We start from the raw sequence: 19,042 nt of genomic DNA on the forward strand, positions 1-19,042 counted from the left end.
ATAGGTGGTCCATTTAAAAACAAGTATAACTAACTGTCTAAACATTTTTTTATTATAATTATTATTTCTAGTTTTTAAATATATTTTTTTTTTCATATTCATGATTTCCATGTTAAATATTATATATTATCTAAAAATTAGGATCAAATTATATTTAAAAAATGTATTTATTGCTAAGCCCATATGCGGGCCGGCCGCATAGAAACCGTGACCTAAACTTAACTGCAGACTATTTAGAAGAGCGCTCTCTGTCACACACATACAAAGGCTTCCGAGATGTTATGGTAAACAGAATTTCCAGCAAAACAATGATGGGTAAAAAGACAAACAAAAGAGAATTTCCAACAAAACAATGAGGGGTGATAGGTAAAAAGACAAGGGGAAAGCTTTCTAAATTCCCTCTACAATGTAGAAGTTCTATCCTCCCTTTTATTCAACCCTCTATTTTTTAATGGAGGGGTTAAGATTGCCCCAATCACAATGTTACATCTGCATACTATTTTATTTTTAATTTTGTTTTCTATAAACTATTTTGACACCAAATTTTAAACATTCCTCTATTAAACTCGCACTAACAAAAAATATAAAAAAAATATTTTTGATAAATTAAAATGATCAAACTACCCTTGAAAGTTTCAAGGGGTATTTTGGTTGTTATTTTTTATCGAAAAATTATTATTAATATTTTTTATAGGTGTGCCCCAATGAGAAAATGGCATGTACCAAATTTCATACTCAGAAAATTGTATTAAAAAAACTAAAATAATATACTTTGAGATTCAAACGGTAAGTGGCTCTCTTGATCAAAAATTGATAGCAGGATGGTAGAGGGAGGATAGAACTTATATGTTGTAGGGAGAACATAAAAAGCTTCCCCAAAAGACAAACAAAACAAAGGATAAAAGAAAGAAAAACATTTAAACCACAACCAAAAAATAGGACATGACATTAACAGTCTCTCGAGAATTATAAAAAACCAAGAGTTATCCTGGTTCTAAAGATACAACAAAGAGATAGCGAGAGAGAGAGACTTAACACTCAGTTGCCGACAAGGCACTCTGATCGCTAGAATCCATCGCCACGGTTTCCGCCACTTCAATTCCAGCCATGCCTTTCGGAGCCTCGTTATCAGCTAGGGCATTATCAGCCACTTCAATTACAGCCATGCTTTTTGGCACCTTGTTATCAGCTCGGGCGTTATCAGTAAGAGTTTCGCTCACTGAGACCCCGAGTGGCTCAGTCTTACAATCCATGGTCTCAGTCTCTGCTACTTCAACTCCAGCCATGTCTTTTGGAAACTGGTCATCTCCTAGAACTTCACTTGCTGAAACCGGTGGCTCAGTCTTAGAATCCATGGCAACGTTCTCTGCTACTTCAATTCCAGCCACGTCTTCTGGTGCCTGGTTATCTGTTAGGGTTTCGCTTCCTGAAACACCAAGTGGTTTGGTCTCAGAATCCATGTCAATGGTCTCTGTTACTTGAATTCCAGGCATGTCTTTTGGTGCCTGGTTATCTTTTAGAATTTCTGTTGCTGCAACCCCAAGTGGTTCACTCTCACTATCCATGGCCACAGTCTCTTGTACTGCTACTCCAGTGGTGTCTTCATTATCTATTAGGGTTTTGCTCTCTGAAACCCTAAGTGGCTCCTCAGTCTCCATGGTCTCAGTTTGCATGGCCACAGTCTCTGCTACTGCAACTCCAGCATCTTCATTATCTATTAGGGTTTCGCTCTCTGAAACCCTAAGTGGCTCCTCAGTCTCCATGGTCTCAGTTTGATCCTCCTTGGCAGGAGCAATTTCCAACGCCTGAACCTCTTCATTCTTTACACTAACCTCTTCCTGCATTTGCCTTTTCTTTATCCTGGCCTCTTCCATTTTCCTTTGAATCGATTCCAGCTTCGCTAACAGGTTACTATAACGATGTTGCAAATGCTTTTCAAGATCTTTTTGTTTGTTGACTGCTTCTTGTAGTTCTCTAATCCTTTTTCTTGAAGCTTGCTGCTCTTGGTCATGTAAAACCTTGAAGCATTCAAGTTCAGTTCCAGCTGTGTCCATCTGTTTAAAAATGACCTCAATTTTGGACCACAGTTTCCCTGCTCTCATCTGTGTAGGAAAAGAAGGAAAAAGGAAACAACTATTGATAACTATTTCAAACTTGGGAATAGAATAGCCCACTGAAATGGATACAATCTCAAAGACCAACTGACAAGAAAGAAGAGTCGTGGATGGATACTAACAACTCTAAGTTACATAGACACGGCATATACCTCAAAGTCTGACACAAATAGTAGAGTCAAAATACCAATCTCAAAATTATCTCTTCAGACAAGACCCCATATATCAAATAAAGATGAGTGGAGGTGGGATTTGAGATGACGTTATGTACTTCAATACCCAGATTTCCACGAGAATAGTTAAGAAGCATATTTTATGAGAATAGTTAAGAATAATTTTTTTTTTCTTCTTCTTTGGGGAGGGTAAATCAGCAGGATGAGGGACAATGGTTAAGAAGCATTCAGGTCCTAAAGTATCAAACATGGATATTGAGTCCTTAGTACGTCAACATGCACAAAAAACCATACACATATATGGGAAAAAAAAAAACCTTTTGCCAGTGATAAAAGATGAGATAGAATTACTCATATGAATTAACTGAAATCATCAGGGCCTACATGGAAGAAAAGTTACTTTGGGAATGATATAACCTTTGAATGGAGAAGTGATAAACATTTGGGAAATTTACATCAAAATCATGTTTTGTTTTGATATTTAAACAGTCCAACATATTTCATATTTTACGATCAAGTCCCACTTTTGAGAATGTAAAGAGTATTTTATTTTTATAGCTTTTTCTATACATCAGATAATTCAGGGGTAGTTTGGTAATTTTATTCATTTAAATTATTATTTTTAAATTTTTATCAAGATTATGATGGTAAAAAGTATGGACCTACCAAAATGAGCTTAATCTAATATATAAAAAGGAAAGAAAATTCAAATACTCTTTATATTCTCAAAAATAGGACTTGATTGTAACATATGAAATATATTGGACTACTTTTAAATATTAAAAGTAAAACAGGATAAAAAAACTAAAACAGGATTATCTGTAAATTTCCCTAAACACTGTAATGCTTGTAAAGGAAAGGAAAAATGTAATGTAATCCATATGGTCATGATTACAATCGTCAGGATTACAGCACCTTCTACTCTTGGGTTGGATGGTGTTGGAGGAAGTATTGCACATAAACACAAATAAAATCACATTTTTTGCGAGACCCACTCCCTCCAATACCATCCAAACCATTGATGGGACAGTAATAACTGAAGATCATGATGTTATTATGGCCATGATGTATCATTTTATACCGTCTCAACCCAATATCTTTTGACAGTGCTATAATAATATTGAGGCATAGAAGCACCAAATCAAATTAGTTAAGAACCTAAATAAGTGCAACTCACGATCAGGACTACAAGCTAGAAGAATTGAGCTTCTCTGTCTCATGGAAGAACTGAGCTTAAAGGGTAGCGACAGCAAAGACCACACCCACACACACACACACACACACACACACAACCCCACCCCCACCCCCACCCCCACCCCCACACCCCCCCCCCCCACCCCCTTTTCCTTCCCTTTCTCTCTCTCTCTCTCTCCACACACACACACATATACATATATAAAACAGAAGTTCTACCCAACTTATTGCAAAATGTAAAGGTGAAATAGACTAAACCAGACAAATGATTACAAAGCATTGAGTTTGGAGATAAAAGAGCAGCAATTATGGGTTTATGCAATACCTGATGCCCATGAGTCAGAATCTTTAACTTTTGTTCAAGGCGAACTGCTTTCCTCGTCTCACCCTCCATTTTGTTCTTCACGTTCTCGAATTCATTTTGAAGAGCAGCAATCTTCTCATTGTTATTGGCAACACTGGCGAGGCCATAGCTATTACGAGACGGAAAATACATGAGATCTTCTTGGCAAGCATCACGAGCCTCAGCAAAGTCGTCAATGGAGGCATCTTCATGCCCCATCGAGACACGGAGAAAAGAGGCCTCATCCTCGATCAGGGCACTAGCCTGCCCTCACAAAGAGAGAAATAATACAATTAGATATAATAAGGAAATAAAAGGACAGAAGCAAACCATAAATTTCGGACACTCAAATATCTAACATATCTTCTGATTCTTTAAGCCAATAACAGCAATTTCTCCAATAATAACTAGCAGGAACACTAAGCTGTCTGGGCTAATGGAGAAAGGGATGAACAGTTTGATCTGGATTCTGGATTCATTTTCTGTGTTCATAAGTAAATTACACATGCTTCATCAACTAGGTGCCTCATAAGCACCGTTTTTCTGTATGCTAGAAACTATAAAAATATTCTCATAAGCATCCAAACCACTAGAAAATCCAAGACGTAGAGTAATAGGAATGGGAACTTGAGGCATTGTGCTATGAAAACGACCTCTGCCATCTTGATCCAAGCCCGATTCCTGAATGATTCTGACCTTCTTGCAACAAAGGCAAACAGTCCTATAGTATAGAATTCCATAAATACTTGTCTCATAAATCCACAAAATTCTGCTAATGCAGGATTAATAGACAAAAAAATTGCATGTATACAGATAACTCCAAAAGATACTCCAAATACCAGTTGACTCAACCAAATCACGTGACTCGCCCAAGTCACTGAGACTGAGATAGTCTGTTATCTGCTCTGAAAAATGAATCATAATGAGTAACGAGCCAGTCATTTATCTGGAGGCTTGCTATGGTTGCAGAGACCACTTTGTCTCAGATCTTAGCTACACCATGGATGGTTTTCAATAGGTAACGAAATGCTCATTACTAAAAGCCAAGCAAAAAGCATAAATTAGGATATGATGATTTTAAATTTTAGTAATCACTAATACCTCTTTCCACTCCCAAACTAATTCCAACTACCAATTACAAAAGAAGAAACTTTCTGAACATTAAAAAAAGGATTCTTACTTTCCTAATCACATTGAACCTAAACTCAATCAATCCTAGAATTCATAAATAGATTCATCACACTTAAGGCTTTGATTTGGAGCCCAATATGCACAAAGAAAATCCATGGAGATAAGGGTTGCAGATCTCAAAGAGATCTTCAATTTGAGGTTTGTATCATCCCAAAAGGACATGAGTGAAAAGTTATGCCTTTGGAATCAGCCTGCATCAAGTATTCTTCTTTTATTTTGTGTGTGATCTTTTCTGGACAGCCATAACTACAGTTAAATATATATTGCTTTATCAAACATTTTTATCTATAAATCCAACAATCATACCCATAGCACATCCATTTGTGTTCCAAAAATCAACAACCAATTCTCTCTTAAAGTTAGCACTTTGAAACTCAACTAACATGGCATACTAAATACCCATGAAGGGACACACATCTCCCGAACCTAAACAGTTGCAGGATATGTTGATAATAAAATAGTTGAAACAGAACATCCCCAAAGTAAACTTGCCCCTTACAAGTACATAGTCCTTGTGCAAGATCTCTTTCAAATCTATATTGCTCTCAATAAACAGAGCTTTTGAATCAGTAACAAATTCTGTATGAACAACTAAACAAGATGAATCAACTTCAGAGAGTGAAGGACCATGATGACTAATGGAATTTTACTTGTAGTAAGGGTCATGATTGATGACAGTTTCCCTGGGAAACTAAGAGCACACCAAATACAGCCCAAAAGCATATCCCAATCTAAAGCAATGACATCAAACAAAAACCCATCTTCATGCTTAAGCTTCCAGATTTTATGAATTTATAATAGGAGATAAATGCTTTAACCTTAGGGATTTGTGAGATGTCAGACGTTCTAGAGGTTTCCGTCGTATTTCCTGTATTCTAGCTATTACTAATAAAATAAAGAGATACCTTGCCTCAGATAAAAAAGGATATAAATCATAACCACTCAAGCATCCAAACCACTGACAGTCTTAACTCAGACCAAAATATAAATAAGCTGCTTGGGTGCTTTTCTAAAAGATAAACAAGCACCATATTGCTTAAATTGGACTCTGTCAGAGTTCAGACGAACATTGCATACTTAATATAATAGACAACAGGCTACAAAATGCTACAGTTTGCACAGAAAAATCAACTTACTCAATAAAATCAGAACTTAGAGAGTGCACCAAGAGAAAAAAGAAAATGAGAAAGACGATGGCGAAAAACAGAGCTCATTACGATGATCTCTATACAAAAACTGGCAAACGTGGAAGCAGCAACCAGGGCAGAGAAGGGGGAGCAAGCGGGTCCTAGCAATGGTATAGGACCTCCTATAAGAGTCTGGCAAGCACCTTTGGATGAGACGCTGCGAGAAACCAAAACTGGGACGGGCAAAGAAGTGAGGGAGAAGGTGATTGATGTCCTCAACTTTCAGCAACATACTAGTATCTATGGACTACCAATTGGGAACCTGAGCGCCTTGCTTAGCCAAAGTGGTGGCTACGGCATTATATTCCCACGAAACATGTTTAATGCAGCTTCTTGAGTATCCAAAGCCCAAAAATCTGGGGAAAATGTGCTAAAAACGCTAAGGTATTGAGGACCATTTCGAGGCCCAAGCTAGGACATTTTGGGAGTCCCCCTCAGAAAGGAGGGGATAGCACCAGCTATGGTCATACAGTTTAATGCCCTCCAATAGGACCTGGCCTTCCACCATGGTCAAATTCACTATATCATTAGAAGTTTAGAACCTGAGAAAGTAAGCACGACGTGCAATATCCTATCTCAAAACAAACACCAGATGCCCTAAATGCCACAGAATGAACAACCAATTTTTGCTTGCTTCAGAGCAATGAAGGAACAGGTGGTTACTTGTATCTTTTGCTCTTGCACATGATACAGTGATTAGGTAATGAGAGACATCCAAGTTGCAACAAAGCACAAGACCACGCTTTTTATGTAAGAATCACCCATATAAAGAATTTTTTGTGGCACTGGGGAGAACCACTCTTAATGAACATCCAGGGCGGAAGGACTGGGCGACACTGAGAAACAGCCAGATGGGTAAGGTCCATACCATGGTTATCCCTGCCATACCTAGGGACATACAAGGTGTTAAGAAGACCCAAAAGTGTGTTGAGATTTTACTTCCTCTTCTCTAAGATCTCTCTTAGAATCGAGGACTCCACACTATCCGGTTGCCCAGCATTTCATAACAACAATCCACCAACGCATGCTAATCCACCTCAAGCGAATGTAATCTATGGTAGGTCAACGACCCATAATTCTTTCTAAATCTTATTCTATCCCCAAACCTGACCCTAAATCTTATTCTTGAAACAAAATCCAGGAAAGCCCATGATCCCCTATAGCTCTCCAAAGCATTAGCATTAGGTCCACCACCATTTGACTAAAAGGACACTGTTGACAGCTTTTAAGCTCCAAATACCCAGAAACCCCTCTTTGGATTTGCAAACTTGTTCCCATTACAGCAAATGAAATTCATGCTTGCTGCCTACCCCAGATCACAGAAAACCTAGTATCAAACACAGGAGGTGAAGTATACTAAAGAGCAACATATGGAAGACTGGTTCACCTTGATGAGGATCATTCTCCCAGAAGAGGAAACAACATTTCCAGGCAGCAAACCAATGATGAATCTCTCCACCACGGCATCCCACAAAGCTTTGTGGGGCCTGCCAATACAGAGGGTGGGCAACCCTAATTATTTGCTGGGGAGCCTGTCCATGCTACAACCCTTCACAGATTCAAAATCAAGCATTACACCAACCCCAAACATTTTGGTCTTTCTCATATTCAAATTAGACGCCATGGAAGAACAGCCATAATTTGTCCAACCCAATCAGGGTCAGCATCACCAAAAACCAGCATATCATAGGGGTATTGTAGGTGGGAAATAGAAGGGCCTTCCCTACAAGCATGAAAGCCTTGAAGACAATCATGTTCATACACCATTAAGTCATGATAGAGAAAAGGAAAGGAGAGAGAGGATCCTCTTGATGAAGGCCTCTCAAGGCTGGAAAAAATCCTTTAGGTGTACCATTCATTGTTCGAAAGTTTGCCTGCCTTGCCACTCTAGGCGGGTCGCCAATGAGGTCAAGGGTGACCACCAAAGTGAAGGGGTGTAGGTAGGTGCCCCAGGCGGATATGAACCTAGGCGCCCACCCAGGCAGGAAAGACCCCTAGGCAGGCACTTCCTCTTTTCCCTATCTTCTTCTTCTTTTTCATCTTTTCATTTGGCTTCACTTTAGAACATTCTTCTTTAGATGAAAGAAGTTTGTACATTTATTGTTTAAACTTGTTTTGTGAGTAATCATCCAAGAGAGAGAGAGAGAGACGGATTGATTGATGGAGGAAGAGAGAGAGAGAGAGAGAGAGAGATGACTTAGTGTATAGGAACAAATCAAATGTACAGTTTACTCTTTAACATATAAGGTGTCATAAAAATAAGAAAAGGCTGACATGTGAGGAGAGAGAAGCAATGTAATATGTTGATCTTTACTGGTTGATGTTACAACTCAGCCAAAAAAAAAAAGCAAAGGTCCTGTGAGACATCGTGAGAGAGAGAGACGTAGATGGACAAATGGATGGATTTTATTTTTTTGGGTGTTTTGCTTCTTTCTTTTTTTATGGGGGAATGGGGGTGGGGGTGCGAATGACTTACTGCATGGCTAGTTTTTTACACCATAGAGAGTCATTCTGGATTGGTCAATGCTACAAACAAGAATAAAAAATAAAATTAAAAAATAAAGTCGGCACATGAATACAAAGAAGCAGTGTAATGTGTTGATTTTTAGTTGGCCAATGTTACAACTCAGCCAAAAAAATATTATAAAAAAATGTAGTGGAAATGAGGGACATCGTGCGAGAGAGAGAGATTAGGATGGACGGACGGATGGATGGCAAAGAAGGGGAAGAGATGACTTAGTGTACAGTTACTTTTTAACACCATAAGGTGTCATTCTTGATTGGTCAATACTACAATGTAATGTGTTGATCTTTTACTTGGTTCATGTTAGAATGCAGCCAAAAATAACATATATAGGTGGTTATGGGACATCGTGAGAGAGAGAGAGAGAGAGAGAGAGAGAGAGTGAGAGAGAGAGAGATTACTTGCCCCACCCTCCCCCCAACGCCAAAAAAAGAAAATAACAATGGGGCGGCTCAGTCATAAGGAATTGTCTAGGCAGCTGAATACGCAGTTTACCAATGTTATGAAATTCTCTTTGCTTCAGCCGAAGAGGCCAAAGTCTTCGGATTTTTGGCCTAGACCGAAGCGAAGCGAAGCTCCAGTGCATCCACTTCGGCATGTTTTGGTCTGATTCAGCCTCTTCGGCCGAAGCACAGAATTGTCTTTTTATAAATAAAAAAAATTTATTTTTTACGTTTTGAATTTGTTATTATTAAATTTTTTATAATTTAAATATACTCTAATACATAAATATATGCTTTATTTATATTAAATTTTCAAAAAATTTGAAGTCTTCTTCCAGATTGGGTGACACACTGAATTGCTTCATTTTTCCGACCAAACCGAAGCCTCCAAGTGAATCTGACCATTGTTTTTTACAACATTAGTACCATTTACAGAGGCGAGAACCATAGAGAGTAAATAAAATTGTTTATCCAAGTTCTCCACTTGATGCCAAACCCCATAAGCTGTCAAGAACCCCCGGATCCACAAGGGCATCAGGGGCAAGGAAATCCCAGAATTTTTGGAAGGTGATTGGGAAGCCATTAGGGTCCAGAGCTCTCTGCCCAGCTCCTTCACTGCTAGAATGATCCCCTCACCGAGGGGGGTCTCCCAAGCCATTTAGCCTTATGACTAGGTAATTATAAGTAGGGAAGTTTAGCCATCCTGGGTCATTATGGTTTTGGGTTGTGTACAGCATTAGGAAATGTCTTGTGATGCCCTTACAGATAGCCATGGCACTCTGAATCATCCCTGATTTGGAGGATGGTGTTTAGCATATAATCTTATCAAAGAAGCCAGTGCTTTTTTCTTTTCTTTTCTTTTCTTTTCTTTTCTTTTCTTTTCTTTCCTTTTGTTTTGTGTGTGTGTGTGGGAGGGGGGGGTGGTTATCAAAGAAGCCAGTGTTTCTATCCGCATTCTGAAGCCATTTGACCCTTGATCTATGATACCAATGAAATTCTATTTAAGGACCTTACAAACCCTCGCTTTAGCCTAGCTTCTTCTACACCTTCCAGATATATCTTGATCTTGCGAGTGGACCTTTTGTAAGATGGATTATTTTGTCATATTAGAAGGTTTTCTCCTACTCCACTAATTGTTTCTTTTTTTTTTTCTTGTTCTTTTTTTTTTTTTCCTTTAACAAATTCAAACTTTTGCTAAGCATGAAGCAAGCCCAACCCTGAATTTCAAAGGAAAACCAACACAAGGGGATCAATTGTGATAACTGTAGTTCTTATTATTTATTTGTCATCATTTTTCATTTTGTATATACTTTCTTTTTTTTATGATTTTTCTTTTCAGTTTTCATAATGTCTGGGATTTTCTTCATTCTCTTTTTCTTGGACTCCAGTAACACTCCGCGATTCAACTCGGCCCTCACCAAGCCAACTCTCACTGGGCAGTGACCAAGTCTCACAGCAAGTGAGAGGTTTAAAGCACTGCTCAATAGTTGCATAAAGTAACTAAATCCTGATATCTGATTACAGTGCATGTAAAGAGAATGGTCACACAAACAAGCCTTGCAAGGTCCAAGGCTTGATAACGATTAATAGAAAATGGACGTCAGCATTCAAAAGGTAAGAGAAGCAGTTGCAATAAAATACACTTCACAATATACTAGTCTTGAGAAACATGTTGAACTTGTCACGGTAACAACAAATGAGAAATATAAATAATTTTTCGTCCCTTCCTCCCTCTTGAAAGATCTTTGGTTATGTCCCAAAATCTTTTTAGTCTATAGTTGTTATATCACTTAAGTGATTATGACAAACTCATCATAAGTAAAAAAGCATTCATTTTAGAGAAAGGGTTGTCACCTCACAGATAAAATTACTAACACACAGAAACATAGGCAGATGCTATTATCACCAATTCTTCAGCCAATAAGAAAATATTCATAAATAAGATTTTTTTTCTGAGAATGGTGACTGATCAAGAATATAGTGATAAACAAAAGGATATACTTCTCAAAAGAAATACGCAAGGAGATGCAGGTAGAGGAACCAACATGCAAGATACCACATCTGTTTTGCAGAAAGTAATGCTGTATGAACCACCCATCTACTTTGTGACGGATTCCTAAGTCATAATAAATGCTGATAAATTTGCGGAACCAATCCACAACAAGCATCTAAAAGAAAGAATTGAAGAAACACTCATCAGATTTTATTTTTATTTTTTAAAAAAAAGAGCCAGCTAACAATAGACATACCTCTTTCAACTCGTTTTCTTCAAAATCATCTATCAGAGGCACTTGTGCTGCAGATTTCCCGTTAGCAGCGCCTTTGCCGCCCTTCTTCTTCTCCTTCTCTGAGTTTTCCTCGAGGGGATACTTTGCATTGTCATGCTCGAGTAAAAGAAGAAGCTCCTTTCTGACTAACTCATCGGCCTGCTCAATCAATATGGTCGGGACAAATGAGCTCTTGTCCTCATCAACCCTGCTCAAAGAACTCTTGATAAGATCCACTGCAGCCTTAGGAGGTCGAGGGAGGCCCCTCTGCAAAACTTTCGATCTTTTTCGAAGTAATGCTTGACGTCGTGCTTCTTCCTCAGCCTTTTCTCTAGCTATTCTATCAGACATATCCTCCTCAATCTTCTCTTCAGCTTCGTCATTCTCGTCAGGCAAAGCTTGCACAACTATCTGATACTCGTTCTTGGGCTGAGGAAGACTAACCAAACCAGATTTTAGAGTCTTTCTCAACTCAGCCTGCTTACTTCTTTCAAGCTTGGCATCATCGAGCATATCCATATCTTCATTTATGTGAAGCTCATCCCTAAGGGGGGTTTGTTTTGGTGTCATGCCAGAAGAATAACTGTCTCTTGATGGGGTCATACCAATCTGAGGAGTGAGACCCATTCCCCCAGGAGTGGACATGGGGGTTGCGATAGGGTTAGGTGTTTGCATCTCTCTTTTCTTAGGGGTGACACCTGAGAAATCCGAGGGGTGGAGATCCGGATTCTCACCACCCAATAAAGGGGTCTGCGACTCCCTAAGCCTCGCAAGGTTCTCGGCCTCCATCATAATGGCATCAACCTTTCCACCAGGAGTTCTCTGTGGGGTCCTCAATGGAGTCATTCCCTGCCTTGGAGTCTGCCCATAATTCGCAAGAAGAGCACGAGTAGCCCCACTAGTTTCCCCAAGCTCCTCATCCCCAAGAGCTAGGTCACTAGCATAACCCATCTTCGCGATTTCCTCCAACTCATGATCAGAGATTTGAGGAGGTGGGAGCATGAGTTTGGACCTTTTCCTAACTGCCTCAGGATCATTAAGCTTGTTCACTTGCAGTATGGAAGATGGAGCATCTTGTCTTTGGGCAATTTTATTCTTCGCAATATCCTGCTTCCTTAACTGAGCCTCTATATCAACCCTCCTCTTCCCCTCAAGCTCTTCAATAGTGGTCGGAAACTTGGGTTGCTCGACCGGCCTTTCCTCATCTGTGACATCAAAAAAACCAGCTGGTGGCTTTTTCTCAAAGGGTATCTCTGCATTGTAGTCAATCCCCTTTCTCTTTCTTTTCCTTTGTCGCCCGTCAATCCCTGCTGCCTTCAATTCTCGGCGTTTTTGCAACGAAGCGAGGCGCCTCGCCTCTTCGAGCTGCTTCTCTCGAGCCTTGCGCTTGGCCTTCTTTCCACGAGTATTTGCAAGGCGTGCTCGGGCCTCAGAGAGCATTTCCTTCTCATCCTCATCCATGTCAACAGGGTCAGGCCTAGCAGGCTTGGACTCAGGGTTGGGGTCAATCTCACCAGGGCGAAGTTTTCTTGGGTCATCAGATGGTTCGTAGTTCTCGTCTTTGACACAGGCTGCATCTAAGAGCTTCTCATATCGCTCCAAACACTGGGATGGTGTCCTGCCCACGATTGGGGCAATGGTTCTCCACTGTGTGGGCATAAGTTTGGCAAGGTGAAGGAGCTTCTCATCCTCTTCTCTTGTCCATTCAGTCTGAAAATTAAGAAAAACAAGCTATCAGAACCCTACTTTACTGTTTGTCTATTTCCATTTTTCGTCACAAACTAAGAAGCGAAAAGTACATAATCATTAAGAACAACATCAATGAAAAACCTTAAAATAACTTTGTGAAACTGTAGGGGAATTCTGATGTTTAGCTAAAATTGAGCTAAAACCTTGGTTTCTTAAACTGCCTAGGAATTTTGATAAATAGGATTAGGTTTCAAGGTAAACTAATTACAAATCTCATTGTAATCACTAAATGTGGTTCACCAGAAAATCATTATACCATAATAATAAAGTAAACCCCAACAACCAGCATTGAGGAATTTCGTAATACACAGAAATGACATGTAACAGAAAATAAAGCCACCATAACACTACACAAAACCAATCCAACAAGAAGCAGATAATAAAGCCACCATAGCATTAACACAAAACCAATCCAAAAAACACTATAACTATGTAACAGAAAATAAAGCCACCATAACACTACACAAAACGAATCCAACATGTAGCAGATAACAAAGCCACCATAGCATAAACACAAAACCAATCCAAAAATCGCAAAAAATAAGACAATAATACCCTAAAACCATCAAAAGATGCCCTAACAAAAGCCACAGGAAAAACCAAATCATAGAAAATATCCTGATTTCTCTATCACAATTGCCTCAACTGGGTTCCAATATCATAAAAAATAAGAATTAAACAAAAGAAAGCATATCAATGAGAAGGAAACTACCTTTTTAATGGAAGGATCAAGCCATTCATACCACCTAGCTTTACATTGCTTAGCTGATTTCCTAACCAGTAACGAAGAGATTCGAGCCCACTGGTTCTTTCCATACTTCATAACAGCAGCTTTGAGGATCTCATCCTCTGTGTTTTTCCAAACACCACCCTTGATCATAATCCTCATCTTGCCTGATTTTGTAAAACCCTAACTGGGGTTTCTCTCTCTAGGGTTTTCTCTCTCTTTATCCTCTCGTTTCAACGCAGAAAAAGCCCTTAGAGAGGTCAATGATCAGGCCCTCTTCTCCTTCACAACAATTCTGAGAAGCTATCAGGAACAAAAACCCTAAAAATTGATAGGAGAGATTGGTTTTCTCCAGTGTTCGCTTTGCCCCTCTGCTCCCACTGTAATTTGCTCGTCTCTGTGCGTACAAAAGTCGGGGGTTTTTGCTTTCTGATATTATCCAAGCAAAAATGACGAGACTACCCTTCCATGGAAGGGAAAATTACCAGTATGCCATCGTTTGTGGTCCTTTAATCGTTGGACAATTCGGGGATTCAAGAGGAAAATAAAAATTTGCAAAAAGATCATATGCTCCCGCAGGAGCATGATTTAGACTCAATCCCATGGGTGAAACTCTAATTACCATTAATTTTAGGACTTTCAAATTCTGGGGGTGCAACCACTCTATGGCGACTGACTTCAAATAAAACAATATGCATATTAAGAAGGTTGTTAAACCAAATTACATCATCATTTTCATTTAGCATTAGATTGTTAATGTTTATTTGAGTTTCAATAATGGGTTATGTTAGGGTACTCATACGTATAAATATTTCTTTAATGTGCTCAAAAAAATCAATATTTTTTTGACACTTTATACTTTTATCCCATCATGTAGTAATTTTTTTGTCTAGATATATTTTGAGTAATTAACATGAGATGATCAACATGAAGCCGAGTCTTAACTACAAGTAAAATGCGATATAGAAATATCCATCATACCCCTCATATGACAAAAATAACTTTACTCAATCAATTTTGTATTACAAAACAATACGTAATGAGTGTTCAAAAATATTGCATATATTAAATAAATTAGTAATATGCACGTGCATTGTACGTGATATTTAATATTAATCACTAAAATATATCTATCACTAACAAAATTTCGATAAAACATGGCCTTAGGTAGAGAGAAATTAATGTATTTATTTAAAAAGCATGAATGGAATAAATAATTTAGATATATTATTTTCATAAAAAAAGACTAAATGTGATGAACAGATTTTCAATGTTGTTTTAAATAGAAGAATCAAGAAGGACATTGTGCAAATGAAAATAGTAAAAAGAAGTTAGAGGAGATGGAATCACAACACATCAGTTATGAATAATTTCTAATAATTCAAAACTCATAATTAGAAAACTATATATATTCAGATATCTCAAAAAACAAATAATCAAATTTTATATATGCTAAATCACATTAAAAAAAATAGTATTATCGTTAAAAAACTAATGTACTGTTCAAATAGTCACAATAACTTTTAAAGAATAAAAACTATAATTAATATTAGGGAAAATTTCGTACAGGCCCCTGATTCCCTATCTGATTTCCCTCCTTTTATTTTATTTTCAAGCAGCATAAAAAAACTCTCAAGTATTTCACCGTACCCCCTCATCTCTTTTCTCTCAAGTTTATTCACTTTTGGCCACAAAAACAAGCCCCAACAAATTGTTTTATTCCATCTCATTTATTTCCAACACTTTTATTTCCAATAGGTTAAAAAAAGCTTTTGTATTGAGATGGAATAAAACAAATTGTTGAGAGTAGTTTTTGCTGCCAAAAGTGAATTAACGTGGGAGAGAAGAGGCGAGGGGGTATGGTGAAATACTTGAGAGATTTTTTATGCCGTTTGAAAGAAAATAGCAAGAGGGTCTACCGTGAAATAAGATGTGGAATTAGGAGTGTGTACTAAATTTTCCCTTAATATTATTATTATTATTATATTTTTTAATAATTATAATAATAAATTATTATTTTTATCTTATAAGGTAAGCCTGTTGATATTGAATACTGAAAAATTGATTATTTTTCTTTTTGATTGTTATGTTAAATGATAAATCGACTTTGTTTCTATCTCAAATTTTCCCATAAAATTTATTTCATAATAAATAGTTCAAAAAAGGCAATAATGCACCAAGAAAATAGCAAGAGAAAGCTATTATTGTCATCAAAGAACTAATGATATTAAAATATTCATAAAAAAACTAAAATATAACAAAATGTAGTTAAAATCATTAAGGGTGAAATTTAGATAGAAGCAAAAAGGATATAATCTAACTAAATAATCAAGAAAGAAAAAAAAAAATAGAATGGGGTTGGGGTCATGGTGGTAACATCACTTGTGCCCCACCTAACGTCCAGGCTTCCATTCTCACCTAATGCATTAAAAAACCACTAACAATTTTAAAAAACGATCATCATCCCTACTGAAATATAAAAAAAAAAAAGAAAAAAACAAAACTTTTTTTTCCATGGGCTTTACCTTATACTGTAAAAATAACTTATAATATTTTTTTTTTTTTTTTTATAAGTTATTTTTATCGGATAAGGTAAATCCCATGGATGTTAAATGCTAATAAGAAAAAATGATTTTTTTTTTTCCCTTTTTTTTGGGTGTTTCAGTGGGGATGATGAGCCCCTACCCATTTTTTGAAATCGTTAGTGGTTTTTTTTAGTATATTTTTCAATTCGTTAGTGGTTTTGTTTTCCTCTTCTATATGTAAAAAAAATCATATTACAATTTAAAAAGTATACTACTATTTTATTATTAAGTTCAAGTTTATAATAAAAAATTAGAACTATTCAATAATCTAAATCCTAAGTGTTTTTTCAATCTAATTGAGTTTCACGACTTGTGAGAGAGATATTATACCACTTATTTTCTATATGTAAAAAAAATCATATTACAATTTGAAAAATGCTACATGAAGATAGAGACAGACATCGTACCTTCTACTTTTCTCTTAGGACAAAATTTTTGAGCTAAAAAATCATTGCGAGAGATCAGTAAATAAATGAATTCGATAGGGATAAATAAATACTCTGTTTTCTCATCAGATAAGGTGGACCATGATAGGCTTTTGGGATAGGGTGTGAGGGTTTATGGTGAGAGATGACGGAAGAGTATTTCCTAAAAAGATATTTTGAGATAGAGATTAAAAGAGAAAGAGATGAGTAAGATAGATGAAATATTATAGGGGAGATTTAAGATAGAAGTACTTACAACAAGTGCGAGAGATTTACCCGTATATCAAATTTAGATACCCTATCTTTCTTCAGTAATTGAGAACCAACGCTATGAGGTATGAAATATGTTACTCAATTTTCCATCAAAAGATAGAGAGAAACTAATGCAAGAAGAAATAATAACAACTCAAAAAATAAAAACAAAATAAAAGTTTGAGAGAATATACTCTCGCTCAAAGTTTGTAAGGGAATCCACCCCACAAATGTATTTTCACAATATCAAAGTTACTCAATTCTCATTCTCTGCTTTACAATGAGGGACTCTTCACCTTTAAATACAACTCAAAATAAGATAAAAACATAACTAAAATAACCTATAAAAAAAAAGAAAAAAACTCTTTCTCTCTCTAAAGAGCTATGTACTTTTCTCCGCCCCTCTCTTTTCTATCGTCGTCTCCCTGTTTTCTCTCTTTTCTCATTATTTAATATTGTAACAACTTTTAAACTCCCCCCGTTATTCTCTCTTTCACGTTTGGTTTTATCCTGCCGTAAACCTTTTTTTCATATCTCTACGGCCAACGAACTTAGTCAATGTAAATCTTCTTCCCTTCAACACATCTCACCCAATACAATAAAATATAAAAATACAAAAATAAAAAAACTTTGGTTCTCTTTTTTTTGCATCATTCTCCCCAAGTGGGGAGAAGATAGACATCGAGTTTATAGAACTCAAATCTTTTAGAAGCTTTATATAAGTTGGTCATGCAGTCCTACCATGTACCTCGTGCCTTTTATTTAATAAATAATTCATGAAAAACTTATAGGCAAAAATAAACAGTGATTTCAACAAACCTCGCCACCATCCAAACTTCATCGCACAGTCACAGTTATCTGGTAGTGTTTAATTTTTCATTTTGTTTTCCACAAACCTAAACTAATTGAAATTTGGAGCGTGCGTATATCATAGTGATGTACACATAATAAAAACATGAAAAGAAAAAAAAATTGTAAAATACAAATTAACCAAAATACCCCTGAAAATTTATGATGATATTTCTGTCAATTTATATTTTACAAATTATTTTTTTCATAATTTTATTAAGTGCGCCTCACTAAGATGTACACACGCTCAAAATTTCAGATCATTCTGATTAGTAAAAAAATAAAATAAATTTAAAATACTACCGGATAACTATGACCGTGCGATGAAGTTTGGATGGTGATGAGGATAGGGAAAGTCATTGTTCATTTTCGCCTATAGGCATTTTGTAGTATATTCCATAAACAATATATCTAACATGATTTGTAGTGGATGTTTGAAATATCGAACTCTAGAATACCAAACTGAATTTGGATTTATCCTTCAGGCTCACATTATGTTATTTCATGAGTTGCAACACACACGTACCATTTCCTTTGTAAAAACTAAACATGTTTTACACTGATAGTTCCTTATTCATGTTCTTCATCCTCTTCCTCAGATTGTCAGCAATGAAATAAATATACTAGATTTTGTGCTATAAATTTCCTCATACGCTCTACTAGGTATTCTTTGAATCTCTCAAATATTTGATATAGAGGCTCCATAACTAGATCTTGTGATTAGCATGGATCTCGGGTTTTGATACCAACTGATGCAAGGATAGTTAACAACAACCAATATAAAATATAAAATAAAAGTTTGAAATAATATATCATCTCTCAAGGTCTGTAAGATAATCCACTCCATAAATATCATTGCACAATATCAAATTTACTCAATTATCATTTTATGTTTTACAAAGAGATACTCTTCCCCATTAAATACAACTCAAAATAAGATAAATAAATAACTAAAGGGACCCATAAAAAAAAAAAATCTATTTCCTCACGTCTCTCTCTAATATTGTAACAACTATTCA

General features: G+C 36.7%; 1 protein-coding gene across 1 annotated transcript; it reads right to left on the bottom strand.

The window, feature by feature from the left end:
- Positions 1-916: 916 nt before the first annotated feature.
- CDC5 (cell division cycle 5) lies at positions 917-14,319 on the bottom strand. The gene is made up of 4 exons (XM_006857239.4): positions 13,898-14,319; positions 11,419-13,146; positions 3,807-4,088; positions 917-2,102 (listed from the first exon to the last, which is right to left on the bottom strand). The coding sequence occupies exons 1-4, from the start codon at positions 14,072-14,074 to the stop codon at positions 1,032-1,034; spliced, it is 3,258 nt and encodes a 1,085-aa protein (XP_006857301.2). The 5' UTR covers positions 14,075-14,319; the 3' UTR covers positions 917-1,031.
- Between the last annotated feature and the right edge of the window lie 4,723 nt (positions 14,320-19,042).

This window comes from Amborella trichopoda, chromosome 7, assembly GCF_054954075.1.
Source record: "Amborella trichopoda isolate Santa Cruz 75 chromosome 7, AtrichopodaSantaCruz75HAP2 v2.0, whole genome shotgun sequence".
NCBI lineage: Eukaryota > Viridiplantae > Streptophyta > Magnoliopsida > Amborellales > Amborellaceae > Amborella > Amborella trichopoda.

Bases quoted from the DNA above. Each gene is read 5' to 3' on its own strand.
- CDC5 (XM_006857239.4), bottom strand. From the start codon at position 14,074: ATGAGGATTATGATCAAGGGTGGTGTTTGGAAAAACACAGAGGATGAG. The intron at 4,089-11,418 runs GTATGTCTATTG...TTGTGAGGGCAG, and splicing joins AAGAAAACGAGTTGAAAGAG to GCTAGTGCCCTGATCGAGGA. The intron at 2,103-3,806 runs GTATTGCATAAA...TTTCCTACACAG, and splicing joins TTCTGACTCATGGGCATCAG to ATGAGAGCAGGGAAACTGTG.